This window comes from Poecile atricapillus, chromosome 17, assembly GCF_030490865.1.
Source record: "Poecile atricapillus isolate bPoeAtr1 chromosome 17, bPoeAtr1.hap1, whole genome shotgun sequence".
Taxonomy (NCBI): Eukaryota; Metazoa; Chordata; class Aves; order Passeriformes; family Paridae; genus Poecile; species Poecile atricapillus.
This window is the reverse complement of record NC_081265.1, coordinates 1,310,409-1,327,496: the sequence shown is the minus strand read 5'-3', so window position 1 is coordinate 1,327,496 and position 17,088 is coordinate 1,310,409. Positions and strand designations below refer to the sequence as shown.

Here is a 17,088-nt window from a genome sequence, read left to right as displayed (position 1 = left end):
CTGGTGCTGGCCAAACCCTGCTGCCTTCCCTAGTCCAGCCGCTGCCCCGGTGCCGTGTCCATCGTGTTCCGTCGTGTCCTCCTTCCCTGAGCCGTGTGGCAGCGCTGGAGTCACTCTCCCAGCAGCATTCCCAGCGCAGTCCTCCCGCTCTCACTGGCACAGGGACTGCCTGATCCGCTCTGGGGGCACAGGGAATGGTTTGGGAATGGTTTGTGCTGGATCAGCCACTGCCACACGTGCGTTCTGACCCCGTTTCCAATGGAATGGGATCATGGAAACAGCACTGAGACCTCCAACACCAGACCTCTGACCCAGAAGGATTTGTTGTTCCCCAAAGCTCTGACCCAGAAGGATTTGTTGTTCCCAGGGTTCTCACCACCAAAATCCCTTCCCCTGCTGGTTCCCACCCCAGCTCCAAGAGCCACATAACACAAGGAAAAGACATTTCCAGTCAAAGAGGCTGTTTTGGGAATCCCCACAGCACCTGCTGCCCCTCATCCTCCCCCTCCAAGGTGAAACCGCTGCTCCCAGCCCTCCCATTCCCCAAAATCCCTCACCTTGGAGCAGGTGCCTCCTTCCATCGGGCTCTGTGGGCTCTGGGGGCAGCAGCTGGTGTCCCACAGAGGAGCTGCCAGGTGCTGGGTGCCACGTGGAGGTGGCTCCTTGGGTGGCTCATCCTCACCTCCCATGTCCTCTGCAGCAGCCAGATCCCGCTGTAGCAGCCCCCATGGATATCCAGCTTCCTGGGGAGGAGAAAGGGGCCAGGAGGGGCAGTTGGCAGCTGCTGCTGCCCCACAGGAGTTGGGGGACAGCTGGGGCATCACCCCCGTGGGCACAGGGAAAACAGCTTCACCTTGGCTGGGTCTGTGCTGCTCGTCATCAGCCCGGCCTTGAGGCTGGAGGGGACACAGAGGACAGGCAGTTACACCTTGAGGTGCCCCCACAGCCCCTCAGGGGTGCCCTGGAGCTGGCACCTCCATGGGGACCCCAGCTGTCCCCAAGCCACCCACCACTGACCCTGCTGCCAGCAGCACAGCTTGGATGTGGGGTTTGGTTAATTCAGCCCCTTTGTGTCCTTGTCCCTGACCCTGCAAGGGCCACAGCCACCTCAGGGAGGGGATTTCCTCCCCCCAGCCACCTTCCAGTCCCCCCCAGCCTGCCCAGTACGTACTGCACGAATTTGCACTTGGGTCCCTCGGGGCAGAAGCCCACCAGGTAGTTGGCACACATCACCCTCCTGGTGTGCTTGTACTTGCACAGGGGACCTGCCAGGCAGAGGGGACACTCAGAGGGACACGGAATCACCCCGAGATTGGCCACCACAAATCCTCCCCGGGGTTCCAGCCCCTGTCCCTTCCCAGCTCACCGTGCCTGCAGAAGCCTCGGTCGTACCAGGGACAGCCCACGGTGCTGGCGGTGCCATCGAGGTGCAGGAAGGGACAGTCCTTGTTGCTGCACTCACCTGTGGGAGCAAGGCGTGGAGCGTTTGGGATAACACGGGAATCGCTCAAGGATGGGCTGGATGGAAGGAATTGGGGTGCCCTGGGAACAGCCAGGTTTGGGGGGACCCTGGCTGTGTGACAGTGACACTTCTTGGCGCAGTCAGGAGGTGGCACCAGCCGCTTGCTCCAGGCCGGGCCCGAGGGATGTGAGAGGGGTGGGAAGAGGCTCCCTGGGATGCCCGGCCCCGCACCTACCGAACTTGGAGTAGAAGCAGCACTCGGGCATCCTGCTGGCATCCGAGTCGTGCAGGAAGCCGCAGCCGTCGCCCCTCTTGCAGAGCCCTCGCAGCCAATGTTTGCACACCGCGGGCTTGGCCCCGCCGGGCCGGGGGTGGCCCTGGACACCTGGGAGAGCCCTGTCACAGCCAGCCTGTCCCCTGTGTCCCTGCACAGCCCTGTCACAGCCAGCCTGTCCCCTGTGTCCCTGCACACCTGGGACAGCCCTGTCACAGCCTGTCCCCTGTGTCCCTGGACACCTGGGACAGCCCTGTCACGGCCTGTCCCCTCTGTCCCTGCACACCTGGGACAGCCCTGTCACAGCCTGTCCCCTGTGTCCCTGCACACCTGGGACAGCCCTGTCACAGCCAGCCTGTCCCCTGTGTCCCTGCACAGCCCTGTCACAGCCTGTCCCCTGTGTCCCTGCACAGCCCTGTCCCCAACTTACTGTCCACCCCCAGGAAGGGCAGGGGTCGAGCTCCGAGCTCCTCCACGTCAGCCTCCGAGTCAAACCTGATCTTCTCCACGCCAGCCACCAGCTCCTGCATCATCCCTGCTCGGGGAAGAGCCCGCTCCAGCCCGGCACAGGCAGGGGAGGAGGCGAGGGAAGAGGCAGGGAAGAACAGCTCCCCAAGGAAAACACTCTCTCCAAAGGGAGCACCACGCTCCAGAGGTCCCTGCAGCCACCCCAGACCCCAGCAACGCTCCAAAACCCTCCTCTTCCTCCTCCCCAGGCAGAGCAGAACCAGCCCGAGCAGCCCTGGAGTGCTGCATTTAGAGGGGGAAGCTGCCCACATCTGATCCCAATTTGCAGCCCTGATTGCCTGGTGCCGCAGCTGGGGAGCTCAGCCCCAGGCAGCCCCTCTCACTCCCCGCTCCCACATCTGCTTCTCCTCCAGAAAACGCGGCTGGGGCTGGCTGCGAGCTGGGTTAACCCCTCACTTCCAGGCCTTAAATGGAGACAAATCTGGCCAGAGTGCTGGGGTTGAGCGTTCCAGCAGCACGGGATGGATGCTGGGTGTGTTTTGGTGTGCTCTGGGCACTGTGAGCACTGCTCAGTGCACAGCAGCACCAGCCCCAGGCCTGGCAGGGCACACCCACATCCCTGGGCTCCTGGAAGGGGTCACACCTTGCATCCCAACAAATCACAGAATCACAGAATGGTTTCTTGTGGAATGGTCCTTAAACCCTTCTTGTTCCATCCCCAGGCAGGGACATTTCCACTGGGCTGCCCAGAATCCCCTTCCATCCCTGCTTTGGGGCTTTCACGGGTGCCAGGCTCCAGTGGCACATTCTGGGCATGACCAGGGCTCCAGAGCAGCCCCAGAGCCGCTGGATTCATCCCAACTCTCCATCCCTGCCCCAGGATTTATCCCAGCTCCCCATCCCTGCCCCAGGATTTATCCCAGCTCTCCATCCCTGCCCCAGGATTTATCCCAGCTCTCCATCCCTGCCCCAGGATTTATCCCAGCTCTCCATCCCTGCCCCAGGATTTATCCCAGCTCTCCATCCCTGCCCCAGGATTTATCCCAATGCTCCATCCCTGCCCCAGGATTTATCCCAGCTCTCCATCCCTGCCCCAGGATTTATCCCAACTCTCCATCCCTGCCCCAGGATTTATCCCAGCTCTCCATCCCTGCTCCAGGATTCATCCCAGCTCTCCATCCCTGCCCCAGGATTTATCCCAGCTCTCCATCCCTGCTCCAGGATTTATCCCAGCTCTCCATCCCTGCCCCAGGATTCATCCCAGCTCTCCATCCCTGCTCCATCACGCGGCTCCCGCGGCCACGCTCAGCGCCCGGGGCGCGGTGGGCTGACACGGCCGATGGAGCCCTGCTCCCATTCTGTCACTTGGCATCAAAGCACTGGAGCAGCGCTGCCAGGGCGCTGCCCCTGGGTGCTGCAGGGTGCTGGGCACCCACCACCCACCCACAGCCCTGTGGGACAGCCCAGGTGCCACCCCGGGGATGTGACAGATGCCACTGCGTCCACCGAGGGGTCTGGGGAGGCCGGGGGTGCAGCCTCGCTCCCTGAGGACAGCACTGGTGTCACTCCCCAGTAGGACACACGGCACTGTCCCTGCTGCTTCACGGTGTCCCAGGGCTGTTCCCTGTCCCATGGAGTGGGGCTGTGTCTGTTCCCTGTCCCGTGGAGCGGGGCTGTGTCTGTTCCCTGTCCCGTGCAGTGGGGCTGTGTCTGTTCCCTGTCCCGTGGAGCGGGGCTGTGTCTGTTCCCTGTCCCGTGGAGCGGGGCTGTGTCTGTTCCCTGTCCCGTGCAGTGGGGCTGTGTCTGTTCCCTGTCCTGTGCAGTGGGGCTGTGTCTGTTCCCTGTCCCGTGGAGCGGGGCTGTGTCTGTTCCCTGTCCCGTGGAGCGGGGCTGTGTCTGTTCCCTGTCCCGTGGAGTGGGGCTGTGTCTGTTCCCTGTCCCGTGGAGCGGGGCTGTGTCTGTTCCCTGTCCCGTGGAGCGGGGCTGTGTCTGTTCCCTGTCCCGTGGAGCGGGGCTGTGTCTGTTCCCTGTCCCGTGGAGCAGGGCTGTGTCTGTTCCCTGTCCCGTGCAGTGGGGCTGTGTCTGTTCCCTGTCCCGTGGAGCGGGGCTGTGTCTGTTCCCTGTCCCGTGGAGCGGGGCTGTGTCCCGGTTGTGCTCAGCAGCCTCACACACACTTTCTGCCCCATCAGCTCGTGGCAGTGTGGCACTGCCGAGCCCCAGCCTGGAGCTGACAGGCGTCACAAAGATCAGGGTGGCCAAGTGACAGCGGCAGGCGGCCACTAAAGTGTCACCCCAGGGCTTCTCCCCACCCCACGGCCCCAGGGAGCAAAGGGGGAAAACCCCAGGGACCAAACCTCACTGCTCTGAGCCACAGCATCCCTAAGGGACGAGAGGAGCCAGCTGTCCCCCAGCAGGCTGGTGACCTCCCAGGTGGCGGTGACCAGGGGTGGGACACGGGACCCTGGCAGAGGGCAGGGGGGCACGGTGAGCAGGGCAGAGCCAGCCTGGTGAGCTCAGAGCCTCCAGCTGCAGCTGCTGTTGTTCTCCCTGTCCCAGACAATGGCCCAATGTCCCCTGCCCGGGGTGACAGGACAGGACCCCATTGTGTCCCTATTGTGGCACAGCGTTTGTCCGCACCCCTGACTCCTCCAGGGAGCGACATTTGGGTGGACAGGGGCACCCAGCCCCTCCCAGAGCTGGGAGATGTTTAGGGGGATAAATCATTCCCTCTCTCCAGCGAGGAGAGCCTGGCCAGTGCTCAGGGAAAGGCTGTGGGGCCATTCTTGGCGCTTTGCCCCATCTCAGCCCAGCTCCATCCCAGGGAATGTCACTCCCAGCACTGGCAGAGCCCCGTTCCCCAGTGGCTGAGCTGTGGGAAGCTGGCTGCGGGATGGGAGTGACCTGCCCGGGATCATCCAGGGCCACGGCAGCCCCACGGGGCCGGGAACCCCCCAGGGCACCCTTGGCCCCCAGCCCGTGGGAGCAGGGACAGCCAGCCCTGGCCGGCTGCGGGGAGCAGAGGGGAGCGCTGGCAGAGCCGGCCCTTGGCAGGAGCCGCCTGGCCCGAGGGTCCCAGCCCCGAGCCAGATCCGGCCAGCAGGAGCTCTGCCGCTTCCTCGGGCACAGAAAGCTCGGGCGTGGCAGGTGCCAGCAGCACAGCCAGGGATGGCAGCAGGACAGGGCTGGGGCTGGTGGCAGCACAGGGCAGCAGGTCCCCCCCACCTGTCACCCCTCAGGAACTCAGGCCACAGCGGTCACTACCATTTCCTTTATTCCTCATATCTGTACATACACGGTATAAAACCTCCGCCTGCTCCCAGCACTGCCCGGCCCCACCGGGACACCGGAATTCCCTGGCTCCGGCAGCTTCCAGGTGCTCCTCCCACAGGGGACAGACCCACACTTCCATCAGCATCCCTGGAGCATCCCTGTGACCCCCAGGCTGGTTGGAGGGTCAAGCATCTGGGATGGAACCATGCATCCATCATCCATCCATCCATCCATCCATCATCCATCCATCCATCCATGCATCCATCATCCATCCATCCATCCATCCATCCATCCATCCATACATCCGAGGGATGGAGGCGAGCACCTGCCACGGCACTGGGAGGCTCCTGGTCTGCAGAAAGTCCCCAAGAAACCCAGGAAGCTGGAGCTGCCCATAGTCCCAGGCCACCTCTGAGCTCCAAGTTCTTCCTCATGGGAAATCTTCCCTCAGTTAAGACCAAAAGAGAGTAGAGAAAGGTAAGTACAAATCAGAAAACAGTAAAAACTGCATGGTGGAAAATATATATATATTACTAAAGGGGCTAAAACTCCAAAGGCTCGTCTTGTTGGATCCTAAATCGCTTTACACGGGCCGGGGGGCAGGAGAAAGGAGCTAGTATCCAAAGTCCAACAGAAAGAACCGAAATCGAGTCTGCTTCCCCCTCCCAGGAAGTGCTGGAGCTGTCGGGGGGCTGCCAGGAACGCCCCCAGCCCCGGGAGCAGAGCGCTGTCCTGCTGCAGCACAGAGAGAGAACCAGGCAGGAGTCCAGTCTTGCCCAGTGCCACCAGTTGGGGTGTTCAGCCCTGTGTCCAATCAACCGCAGTGAGAACCAGACCCTCGGCTGGGCTCCCGCCTTTATACCCGGATCTCGTCATCGTCTTCATCAGCGAACGAGAACTCCTTGTCGGGGCGTTTCGGGGGCCCTCCCCGCTGGCTCGGGGGCCGGGGGATGGGGCTGCGCTCCTCGGGCCCCGAGGTGCAGCTGGAGGCCGGACTGCTGTCCCTGGGGCTGCGGCCACCGGCGCCACGGGCTGGGCTCTGGCTCGGCGGGGCCGCCACGGCCACCAGCGGGGAGCCAGGCGGGGCAGGCCCCCCCTCCTCTTCCTCCTCCTCCTCCTCCTCCGCCTCGGCATCTTCGTCTTGCTCCCACTGATCCTTATCCATGATGCTCAGCACGTCCCCGAGCATGGAGGGCCCCAGGTCGATGTGGAAGGACATGATGGACTCGGCGTGCTTCAAGCCCGCCCCGCCCTTGGCCACCACCACGGGCAGGTCCGTGATGTCCCCGAAGTCGCGCTCGTCCAAGCCAGGGCTCAGCGGCCCCGCGGCCGCCCCGTTCGGCCGCTGCTGCTCTTCGGGGCTCATCTCCTCGGGCAGCTTCTTCACGGGGCTGGAGGAGAGGCTCTTGGGCAGCTGCCCCGCGCTCCTGTCCACGTCCTTCTCGTTGAGCTGGGGCAGGGACACGGCGTTCTTGACGAAGAGCGCCGAGTCCCGCAGCGAGCCCAGCATGTCCCTGCGGTCCCCGCGCGTCACCGACTGCGAGCGCTTGCTGCTGCGGAAGCGGCGGGACAGCAGGCTGGGCTTGGAGGCTCCCGGCTCCTCTCCCACCTCCGGCACCGGCTCCCCGGCCTTGCTGGTGAGGAAGGAGGTGTCCCCAAAAGCGTCCCCGGCGCGCCCCACGTGCATGGTGTGGCGGAAGTCCCCCAGGGGCGCGCTGATCATCTCGGCCGTCAGGTCGGCCCGCGAGCGGCGCTTGGAGTGCGCGGAGTTGGACACGAGCTGCTTGAGGATCGGCATGGTGGCGACCAGGGGAGGCTGTGCCACGCTGGGTCCCGTGTCTGCTGCTCACAGCTGGGGCTCCACGGCCGGGATCCCACCGGCGTCACGGATGGGTCACTCCTAGGGGAGAGGAGGGAGGGACACGGTCAGGCTTTGAGGATTTGGGTGGGCACCTGATTTCATCCCACCGAGCTGTAAAACGTGACCCTGTGCCCAGCTTGGCTCTCCCCGGGATCGGCTCCACGCAGGGCATCATTCCACACGGGACACATCCTCAGATCCCCTTGAGCTCCCCACACCGCCACACCCAACCCTGGAGCAGAGAGAACCTCGGGAGAAAGACCTGGGCACAGCAATCCCTCGGGATGATCCCTGGTGCATGAATGAGCACCAAAAGCGCCGCAGGGCAGCAGGGGCACCCTCTGTCCCCTCCTGGTGCAGCCCCAGCCCTCCCGAGCGAGGCTCGGCAGCTCCAGCCTCTGCGAGCTGCACGCTGAGACGATGCCTGGGATCTTGATTTTTTTTTTTTTTCCCTAATTGGAATAAAGCAGGGAGGAGCAGACGCCAGGAGGAATTGGAAACAGACGGCAGGAAGTGTGTGAGGAGAGCGCAGAGCCCCCGGGAGGCACCGCCAGCCGAGCAGGGGGACGGGGGGGACCAGCATGGGGACCCCTTCGTGCTTGGCAGGATGGGGACGTGGGGACACAGCTTTGCTGCTGCCCTGCAGCCCCCCCGAAACTCCCGGTGCCGAGTCCATGTGTGACCATCCTCCGGCTCATCGTCACCGCTGTGACTCAGAGCTGACAGAAATGACGAAGGCCCTGGCTGGCCACAATGGCAACGGGCACGTTACTCCTTCCCTCGGCCACCTCGGGGCCACCAGCCGACCTGTCCAACCCAGAGCCCAGAGCCAGGCAGGAGGGGACGAGGACAGCGAGCCGTGGCGCCAGGCAGCCCCAGGTGGTCCCGGGAGAGGCTGCCGGGGAGGAAGGGCTCGTGGCCGCCCTCTTCCTCCCTGTGGGCACCGCCGGCGACACCGCGCCCCGTGACACGCACGGGGAAGGGACGGATGTGTGTCCTCGGAGCGAGCCGTGGGGCGGTGGCCGCGTTCCCCCCGGTGCCCAGCCGGCCTCAGGGTGCGGCTGGAAGCGAGTCCTGCAGCCCACGGGCAGCGGTGGTGCCAGCACAGCCCAGGGCTGGACACCACCCAGAGCCACCCCACAGGTGCCAGCACGGCCAGGGGACCCCTCCACCCCCTTCCCTCCGCACAGCCAGGCTGTGACACCCCGCTGTCCCCCCGAGGAGCAGCAGGAGCTCAGGCAGGGCTGTGACACCCCAGTGTCCCCCCGAGGAGCAGCAGGAGCTCAGGCAGGGCTGTGACACCCCGCTGTCCCCCCGAGGAGCAGCAGGAGCTCAGGCAGGGCTGTGACACCCCAGTGTCCCCCTGAGGAGCAGCAGGAGCTCAGGCAGGGCTGTGACACCCCAGTGTCCCCCCGAGGAGCAGCAGGAGCTCAGGCAGGGCTGTGACACCCCAGTGTCCCCCTGAGGAGCAGCAGGAGCTCAGGCAGGCGGTGTCCGGGCACGATGGACTCCGGCCCCACGCTGGGGCAAAGTCCCATTGCCCAACCCTCCCGTGCACGGCTCCCGGATGGGCCCGAGGTGCCAGGGCAGGAGTGGCACTGGTGGCACATGGCCACACTCCCTGTCCAGCCCCTTCCACCACCCCAGAGAGCCTGAGCCCCCAGGGCCACCCAGGGGGACGATGGCACACGGGGAGCCCCCAGTCCATCCCCAGCAGCTGGGGGAAGCCACCAAGGAGCCGCACCTCAAACCGGGAGCCGGGGGAATTCCTTCCCCCCTCGGCCCACCCCAACACAGATCAGCAGCTCGCTGGACCCCGCTCCCTCTCTGGGATCTCCCGCAGGGCGCGTGTGCATGGCACGAACGTTCTCCCCTTCCAACATCTCCTTCCAGGCCAGCATTCCTCCGGCCTTTGGTTTTCCATAAAACAAACACTCCCGGCGAGCTCCCCAGCTGGGCCAGGCAACCGTGCCGCTGATTTAGGCCATCTGGGGACTGTCCCTCCCTTGTATTTAGATTTCGGGGCCAAGTTCAGCATTTGTGAGATACTTTGCAAGCCGCGGCAAAGGGGCCACCGGGAGGTTGGAGCGGTCCCGGCCGGGCCAGCGTTGCTCCAGCGCCGTCCTCCAAACCAGCACCGTGTCCCCCTCCCCTAAACACCCCAGCCCTCACAGCCTCCTCGCAGCACCCAAAATCTGCCCCCAGCCCTGGATGTTTCGCTCCCAGCTCGCCCCGAGAGGCGGTGGCAGGACAGATGGACACGCTGCCCACACAGCCCGGCCCCGGGGAGCCGGACACAGAGCCCTTTTCTCTCCTCTCGCTCGGGGAGAGCAGATCCTGTGACATTCCCGCTGCCGGCGCTTTCACAAAGGAAACCAGGCCAGGGAGGCATCGCTGGCGCTGCCTTCCCAGCCACCTACCAGGGGAAGCTGCTGGTAACCCGAGAGACTTCGCAGGCACCTGGCAGCGCTGCCCATCCCGGGGCAGCGAGCCCAGAGCAGAGCCAAGCCCCAGCAGGGCTTTGGGGCAAGGGGAGGGGACAGGACCCGCACACGGGTCGAGGACAAGAGGGATAACTTGTACTGACAGCCCCGTGCCGCTCCCCACCTGCCCTCCCAGCCCTGTGGGACCACGGGCTCTGAGCAGTGAGAGCCTGAGGTGCCCAGGGACACAATTGTCCCTGTAAATGAATGTCTGCTTGTAGGACAGTGCAGCCAGCACAGAACTGGGACAGCCCTGGCCAGGCCCACGTGCCCTGATGGTGCAGACCCCCCCTTCTCCATCCTCTCCATCTCATCCCGTGGGGAGCGGAGTGAAAGTGGCTCAAAGAAAGAGGCCAGTGAAGGAGGGCGCGCAGGAGAAACGCCAAGTCCGGCCACATTCCCATGCACACATCCTGCCCCCAGCTCTTCCCGCTCACAGGCTGGGAAAATCAAACTGGGAAAGCATCCTGGCTGGCCCAGCCGGCTCCAAACGAGCTCCCCGGCTTTGCAGAGCCCCCCAGGCAGCACCCCGAGATCAGAGGATGCTCTCCCCGCCCTGCCGGGCGCTGGGGCAGGGGCTGTGCCGGACCGGTCGGGTCCCCCACGCTGCCCAGGGCCAGGGAGAACCCACACACGGGACACGAGGCCACCCCGCCTGCTCTCAGCCCCGCTCTGGGGTGCGCTGCCCCTCGGGGATCATTTGATCCTTTGATGTTGGAGCCTGGCAGACAGCAGCTGGAGACAGGGCACGGATCACACCCTGCGACCGCCGGCCCAGGAGGGGACCCAGCCGCTGTCACACCCTCGGCCGGGCTCCCCAGCGAGTCCTCCCAGGCCTGGGGGCAGTCGGTCCTGTCGGTGCGGGCAGCCCCGGCGCCCCAGTGACCGCCCCCACCCCGGCGCGGTGACAGGTCCGGTCCTGTCCCTGGCATCGGGGCGGCACGGCAGCGCAACCCGGGATGCACGGAGCAACCCCGGGATGCACGGAGCAACCCTGGGGATGCACGGAGCAACCCTGGGGATGCACGGAGCAACCGCGGGATGCACGGAGCAATCCTGGGGATGCACGGAGCAACCCTGGGGATGCACGGAGCAATCCTGGGGATGCACGGAGCAATCCTGGGGATGCACGGAGCAACCGCGGGATGCACGGAGCAACCCTGGGGATGCACGGAGCAACCCTGGGGATGCACGGAGCAACCCTGGGATGCACGGAGCAACCCTGGGATGCACGGAGCAACCCCGGGATGCACGGAGCAACCCCGGGATGCACGGAGCAACCCCGGGATGCACGGAGCAACCCCGGGATGCACGGAGCAACCCCGGGATGCACGGAGCAGCCTCTGGAAGTGGAAAAGCCACTGCCAGCGAGCATCAGAGCCGGGGATGGAGAGATGGCACACAGGGAGGGAGAAGAAGCTTGGCTCTCACCAGAGCTCTCGGCACACGGATCAGCACCAGGCTGGGAACTCACCGCCAGTGCCAAAAGCAGGGAAGTGCTCCCCGAGGGACTGCCAAGAGCCGGGAGGTAGCCAGAGTTCAGCAAGGAACTATTGGCAGGACGCGCCAGAACACGCACAGGGCCATAAATCCTCCAGCTCCGGGGCCACGAACCAGCCCGCGGCTCTGCAGGGCCAGGAGGCGACTTTTCCGGGGGGAAAGGTTATCTCCTCGCTGGGCCTGGCTCTCGCAACAGGGGCTGGCCGGGCTCCGACAGGATTCCGGGGCCGAACAGACCTCCCGACCTGCGCCGGGCTCCGAATTCCTGCGGTTTCGCTGGGGTGGACGGGAAGCAAGCAGGCAGACTTGCCACGGCTCCCTACCTGCCCGGGGCCCGCAGCCGCAGCCGGGGGGCCCTCGGCGGCTGTTTGTGCTCAGGACAAAACCCAGCGAACAAAGGCAGCGACCGGCACGGTCAGCACAACGCGCTGGGGGCCGGGGAGGGAGCCCCGCGGCCGCTCAGCCCGGGGCACGGAGCGGGGAGGCTGCCCCGGGGATCGGGGCTCAGGCCAGGCTCATTCTGCACCCCCAGACCCGAACTGGCTGAGCCTCCTCGGTGCTAAACCTCAGCTGGAGCCGCTCCACGGTTTCCGAGGGAGCTGTGTCCAAAACAGATTTGTTTACTGCGTGCCCCGGCTGGGGAGCGAGCCCTGCCCTGGGTGCAGAGATCATGGCACGCCGTGCCTCAGTTTCCCCCCAGAGCCCATTAACGATCCCTTTAGAACAGCTCTCCTGCTCTATAGATCCCAACTCCCTTTGAAACAGCCTTCCTGATCCATAGATTCGGCGCTTGGAAACATCCATACTTCACGCTGCTGCTGCTGTCAGGGTCAAACCGGGGCGGCGTGGGACGAGTCCAGCGCCCCGCGAGCGGTCGCTGCCCACGGACCCGCAGCTCTACGGGCACCGGAGCGGGTCCGGGAGCCGGTCCCGTGCCCGGCGCTTCCAGAGCCGGGCAGTGCCTCTCGCCGGGGCCGCCGTGTGCCGCCCAGGACGGGCAGCAGGGCGGAGGGCAGGCTGCGCTCAGCCGGGACCCAGGTCAAGGCCACCGAGATATGAGCGGGACGGGGATTTCGGGCGGCTCTGACTCAGCAGCCGCCTGCGCCCAGCCCCGGCCAGCCCCGGGGTGCCGCTGGAGCCGCTCCAGCGCGGCGAGGATCCACCTTCCCGAGACAGGCGGCGGGCAGCCACCGCCCCGGCCGCGACCACCGCCAGCTCCGGCCGCCGCCACCCCCGCGCGGGGCTCGGCGGAGCCGCGGCCGAACGGGAGCCGATCGCGGCTGGGGCGGGGTGGGGTGAGCCGGGCCGGTGCCCCGCGCTGGGCAAACAGCGCTCCGCATCCTGTTAACCCCTTCGCCCACCCGCGCCGCGCATCGGCCCCGCGGCCCGGCGGGGAATGAGCCGGGGGGTCCCGGCCGCCCCTCTGCCCGGTACCGGAGCGCGGCAGCGCCGGGGACCCCGCCCGATCACCGGACAATAGCCGAGCTGAGCGCCGCGGGCTCCCCGCACACCGGGACGAGCCGAGCCGGGCCGGACCTGAACAAGCGGGGCCGGGTCCCTCCGGGCCACAGCGACCCCCGGGAGCCCCGGTGTCCCCCCCCGCCCCGTACCTGCTCGCCCGGGCCCCGCCGCCGCCGCCGGTCCATGGCCGCGCCGCGCCGGAACGGAGCGCCCCCCCACCCCCGGCGATGACATCATCGCCCCGCCCGGACCAATGGCACAGCGCCACGTCACGGGGCGGTCCCACGCCCTCCATTCAAACCCGAGTGGGGTGGGGGGGCGGAACCCCCGGCCCCGCCCGCGGGAGGGGGACAGGACAGGGGTCAGGAGGGGGTTCGGCACCCCCCGGGGATCGGCGGGGGTGGGGGGACACCGGTCCCTTCCCGGGGGATGCGGGGGTCGGGGGACACCGGTCCCTTCCCGGGGGATGCGGGGGTCGGGGGACACCGGTCCCTTCCCGCCGCTGTCACCGGCGGGATCCCCGCAGGCCTAGAGAGGAGCTGCCTCACCCCTGGCAGAGCGGCAGGGTTGAGGTGGCGGTGGGTGACCGACGCTAATTAATTAAGGGGAATTAAGGGCCGCGCTGAGATGCCCGACGGAGGCGGCTTCAGCCGCGGGGCAGCAGCGATGCCCCCGTTCCACTCGCGACGGCGACACCCACGAGGCTGCACCCGCATCCCCCCATCTCCCTTCCCCAGCCAGCCCCTCTGCTCGATCCCTTTTGGGGGGGCCGTGGGGTCCCTCCAGGCCGTGGGGGGGTTGGGTGGGTTGGGTGGGCGGTGGCCGGGACACGGAGGCGGGGGGTCCGTGGTCACCCCCGGTGTCCGGCGCTGGTGCGGGGCTCCACGGCCCCAGGGATGGATTCCACGGCCACCCCCGGCACTGGCGGTGAATTCCATGATCATCCCAGCCCCACCGACACCGGGCTGAAAGGGAGAGCGCTGGGCTGGGCTGCACAGCCGCTGCTGGAGGGGATTAAGACAAGACCTTTGTGGGAGAAAAGGGGCGGGAGAGCCGAGATTATCCCGAACCTGCCTAATGCAGCGTTTCTTTGCTATTCCTGGGAATCTGGCGTCTCCCTGGAGGGAGGCGGGGGGTGGCGAGTGGAATCCATCCACTCGGGGTGCTGGGATGCTCTGGCCACTCTTGGGGTGTCGGGTGCCGGGACGCGGCGCTCAGAGGTCCGGAGGTTTCTCGTGTCACCGGTGCAAGGAGCGGTCGGGGGCCGCGTGTGGCAGCTCTGGGTGGGCAGCACCGGGATGGCTCATCCGGGGCTGACACTTCCTCCATCGGAAGGGAAGCGGTGTCAGCGCGGAGCTGGAACTCCGGCGGGCAGCGGGGGCCAGCGAGGCTCTGCGGAGATGCCGGGGTTGGCACCCAGGGCAGAGCCTCTGCCGCCAGCCCGAGTGTCCAGCACCGTCCTGCTCACACCTGTGTCTCCATCCTGGGCTCTGCTGCTTCCTCCGGTGCCGTTTTCACAGCCCCTTTTATTGGCAATTTTTATTTTCCCTGCTGTCCATCCAGAGAAACTGAGGCCAGAGGCAAAGCCCCGGGCCCGCAGTTGAGGAGAGGAGGCCACCTCTGGATGTAGCAGTGGTTTTCGTGCGGTGAGGAAGAGGAGGAGGGTTCACCCCAGCCCCCAGCGGCATCTCGACCCACTCACGTGGAGACAAAGCGTGTACTGGGAGGCTGGTGGGACACCGGAGCAGCGCTGCTCGCCTCACCTGACGCCGTCATGGGAGCGTGGAGATGGCTGAGACAGCGCAGTCGGGAGGGATTAACATCAGCCGGCTGCTGGGAGCCGCCGGGAAGGCTCCCGCGGGCTGGCCTGGCTCCGGCTGGGAAGAGCAGGCACCCACTCGACTTGAAAAACTGCCTGGGAGAGAGGGGCCCCCTCCCCTTTCCTTTCCTTTCCTGCAGCCGGCCCTGGGGAGGCGAGCTCGGGGTGCTGGGCGGCTCTGGAGCAGGGATCGCTCCCGCCCTTCCTCAGCCATCGCCGGCTCCTTTTGCTGCTCCTCAGCAGCTTTTGAAAGCAGAGAAGAGAAAAAAAGAAAAGGCTTGAAAAGCACTTTGAAAAGCAGAGCAGGGAGAAGTTCCCGGCAGCCCCATCCCCTCCTGCTGCTGCCAGCTCCTGCCAGCTTTGGCTGCCGAGGCTGCCGAGCCAGCGGGGAGCTCTCCCTGAGCCCCCCGTGCTGGGGATCACTGTCTGGACACCCCAGGGTGCCAGAACAAAGCACTGTCCCCACAGCTCCCCCCCCAGAATCCCTCCAGCCCCGGGGCCCAGCGCCAGAAACCTCGGCAGTAACCCCACAGACACCTCCCAGAGCCAGGGGGTTCAGCCCCTTCCCCACAGCGCTCAGCCGGGGTGAGCAGGTACCCAGAGACCCCCGGCAGGACGCTCTGCCCCCTCCCCGCTGGCACCTTGGCCAGGTGGGCACCACCACAAGCCTTGGGCAGGTTCTCCGAGCAGCCTCTCCCAGCCGGAACCCTCTCCTGGCCGGCAGTGCCCGGGAATGGCTCCCCCAGCCCTCTGCCCCCCAGGAAACCATCACCCGCGTGGGCTGCAGCCACCCCAGCCTCTCCCAGGACAGCTGAATTTCCAACCTTCAACCGGTTGATATTTAAACTCCCTTCCAAGCCAAAGCATTCCGTGATTCCCTGATCCCACCTGGAGTGTGGTTTCTGCATGGGAAGCCCCGGCCCTGGCCCAGGGACCCCAGAGGGAGGGACAGAGCCGGCTCCGTCCTCTCCGCCGCTCTCCTCTCCTGCCACCCCCGGCTCTGAGGATGCGCCGAGCCCCGTCTGGCCCCTGGCATGGCAGCAGGGGCTGTCCCTGTCCCCAAGGCCCAGGGAAAGGTGGGGACGTGACACACTTGGCTCTGTCCCAGGAGCTGGCAGGGAACCGGAGATATCTGGAGGACAGGGAGAGCCCAGGCTGCGGGGCTGCTTCTAAAATAAATAAATTAAACAAATCACAGATTTCGGGGCAGCTTTGTCGGTCACAAACCCTCATCTTTGGCACATCAGCATCTCCCCATCACGCCTGGAGCGGGGAGCAGCTCCTGTCCCGTCGCTGCCCCATCCACCCATCAACATCTGGGGGTGTCTGACATCCCCCGTGCCCCCCTTTGGCTCTCCCAGCCCTGACAGCCAGCGCTGCTCTGCCCTTGGGAAAACCGCGAGCCAGGGAGAAACGTCGAGGCCGATTTGGTCCTCGGGGAGTGATCGGTGCTGACAGCTCGCCCTGCAGAGCACCGGGAGCGGGAAGGGGCAGCCCTCACCTGCCCGGAGGGAGGCTGGGGAAGGAGTTCGGGGCAGAGCTGGTGAAAAGCGGAGCCGGGAGAGAGGTGGCCGGGCTCAGCCTCTATCCCTGCCGTGGTGGGATGTGGCATTTCCCGCAGCATCCCGCTCCTCAGCCGTGGGAAACCACGGGCTCCGAGCGCTCCTCCCACCTCCGGCACCGCCACAGCGGCGGCGTCACCTCACAGCTCACCTGCCGCAGGTGTGGCTGCACCCTCCGGCTCCCCCGGGCAGCCGGGGACGGGCTGGGGCAGGGCAGGTGAGCGGGGCCCGGGCTCTGCTTTGTCCCAGCGCCCCAATCCCTCAGGGATGGGATCCGGGACCCGCATCCCAGGGTGGGAGAAGTGTCTGGGGAGCTCTGTGCTCCCTGCTCGAGGGGCTGGCACAGCCCTCACCCAGGGACACCGGGAGCACCCCTGGCACAGGGAATGTCCTTTGCACGGTGGCAGCCCTTGCCCAAGGAGCGCTCCTCGCACTGGGAACTCACCTGTGCTGCTCGACTCCCCAGACCTGCTCTGCCCCACGGCTCCGTGTCCCGGCCCCGCTGGGAGGAAGGTCCCTCTTGCACAAGCCGGGACGCCTGGGGCTGGAGCTGGGCTGTGCACGAGCAGCGGGATCTGCCCAGCCAGGCACAGAATCCCCTCTGTCCCACGCCACTGTCCCCACGAGTGTCGGGGCTCCCCGCTCTGCCCGGGGTGGGGGTCGGGCACCCCTGGGTGCTGCGCTGCCCCCAGGCAGGCCAGAGGAGTCACCTCAGGGCTGCCTGCTGCTCTGGGGACACCGTGAGCCAGCGGGGGACACACGGTAACTGTGGCCCAGCAGCAAGGCCACCACCACAGCCCAGTTCTCCCAGTCCAAGGGCGAGCTGCAGCACTGGGTGAGCGAGCCCCAAACGCACAGCGCTCCCCTGCCCCTCCCCAGGGTCCCAGGACGTGGCTCCCAGGGGCACCCAGGGGCTCCCAGGGGCTCC

General features: G+C 66.3%; 2 protein-coding genes across 3 annotated transcripts; both read right to left on the bottom strand.

Annotated features, from left to right (window-relative positions):
* Positions 1 to 2: 2 nt before the first annotated feature.
* Positions 3 to 2,269, bottom strand: CPSF4L (cleavage and polyadenylation specific factor 4 like). The gene is made up of 7 exons (XM_058852662.1): positions 2,174 to 2,269; positions 1,698 to 1,899; positions 1,367 to 1,462; positions 1,172 to 1,265; positions 854 to 896; positions 558 to 743; positions 3 to 179 (listed from the first exon to the last, which is right to left on the bottom strand). The coding sequence occupies exons 1-7, from the start codon at positions 2,267 to 2,269 to the stop codon at positions 111 to 113; spliced, it is 786 nt and encodes a 261-aa protein (XP_058708645.1). The 3' UTR covers positions 3 to 110.
* A 3,168-nt stretch (positions 2,270 to 5,437) lies between these two features.
* Positions 5,438 to 13,039, bottom strand: CDC42EP4 (CDC42 effector protein 4). 2 transcript variants are annotated; one of them, XM_058852503.1, is made up of 2 exons: positions 12,929 to 13,039; positions 5,438 to 7,374 (listed from the first exon to the last, which is right to left on the bottom strand). In XM_058852503.1, exon 2 carries the CDS (start codon positions 7,270 to 7,272, stop codon positions 6,331 to 6,333), a length of 942 nt encoding a protein of 313 aa, XP_058708486.1. In that variant the 5' UTR covers positions 7,273 to 7,374; positions 12,929 to 13,039; the 3' UTR covers positions 5,438 to 6,330. The 2 variants fall into 2 exon arrangements, with proteins under 2 accessions (XP_058708486.1, XP_058708487.1); XM_058852504.1 differs by lacking the exon at positions 12,929 to 13,039 and adding an exon at positions 12,125 to 12,258.
* Between the last annotated feature and the right edge of the window lie 4,049 nt (positions 13,040 to 17,088).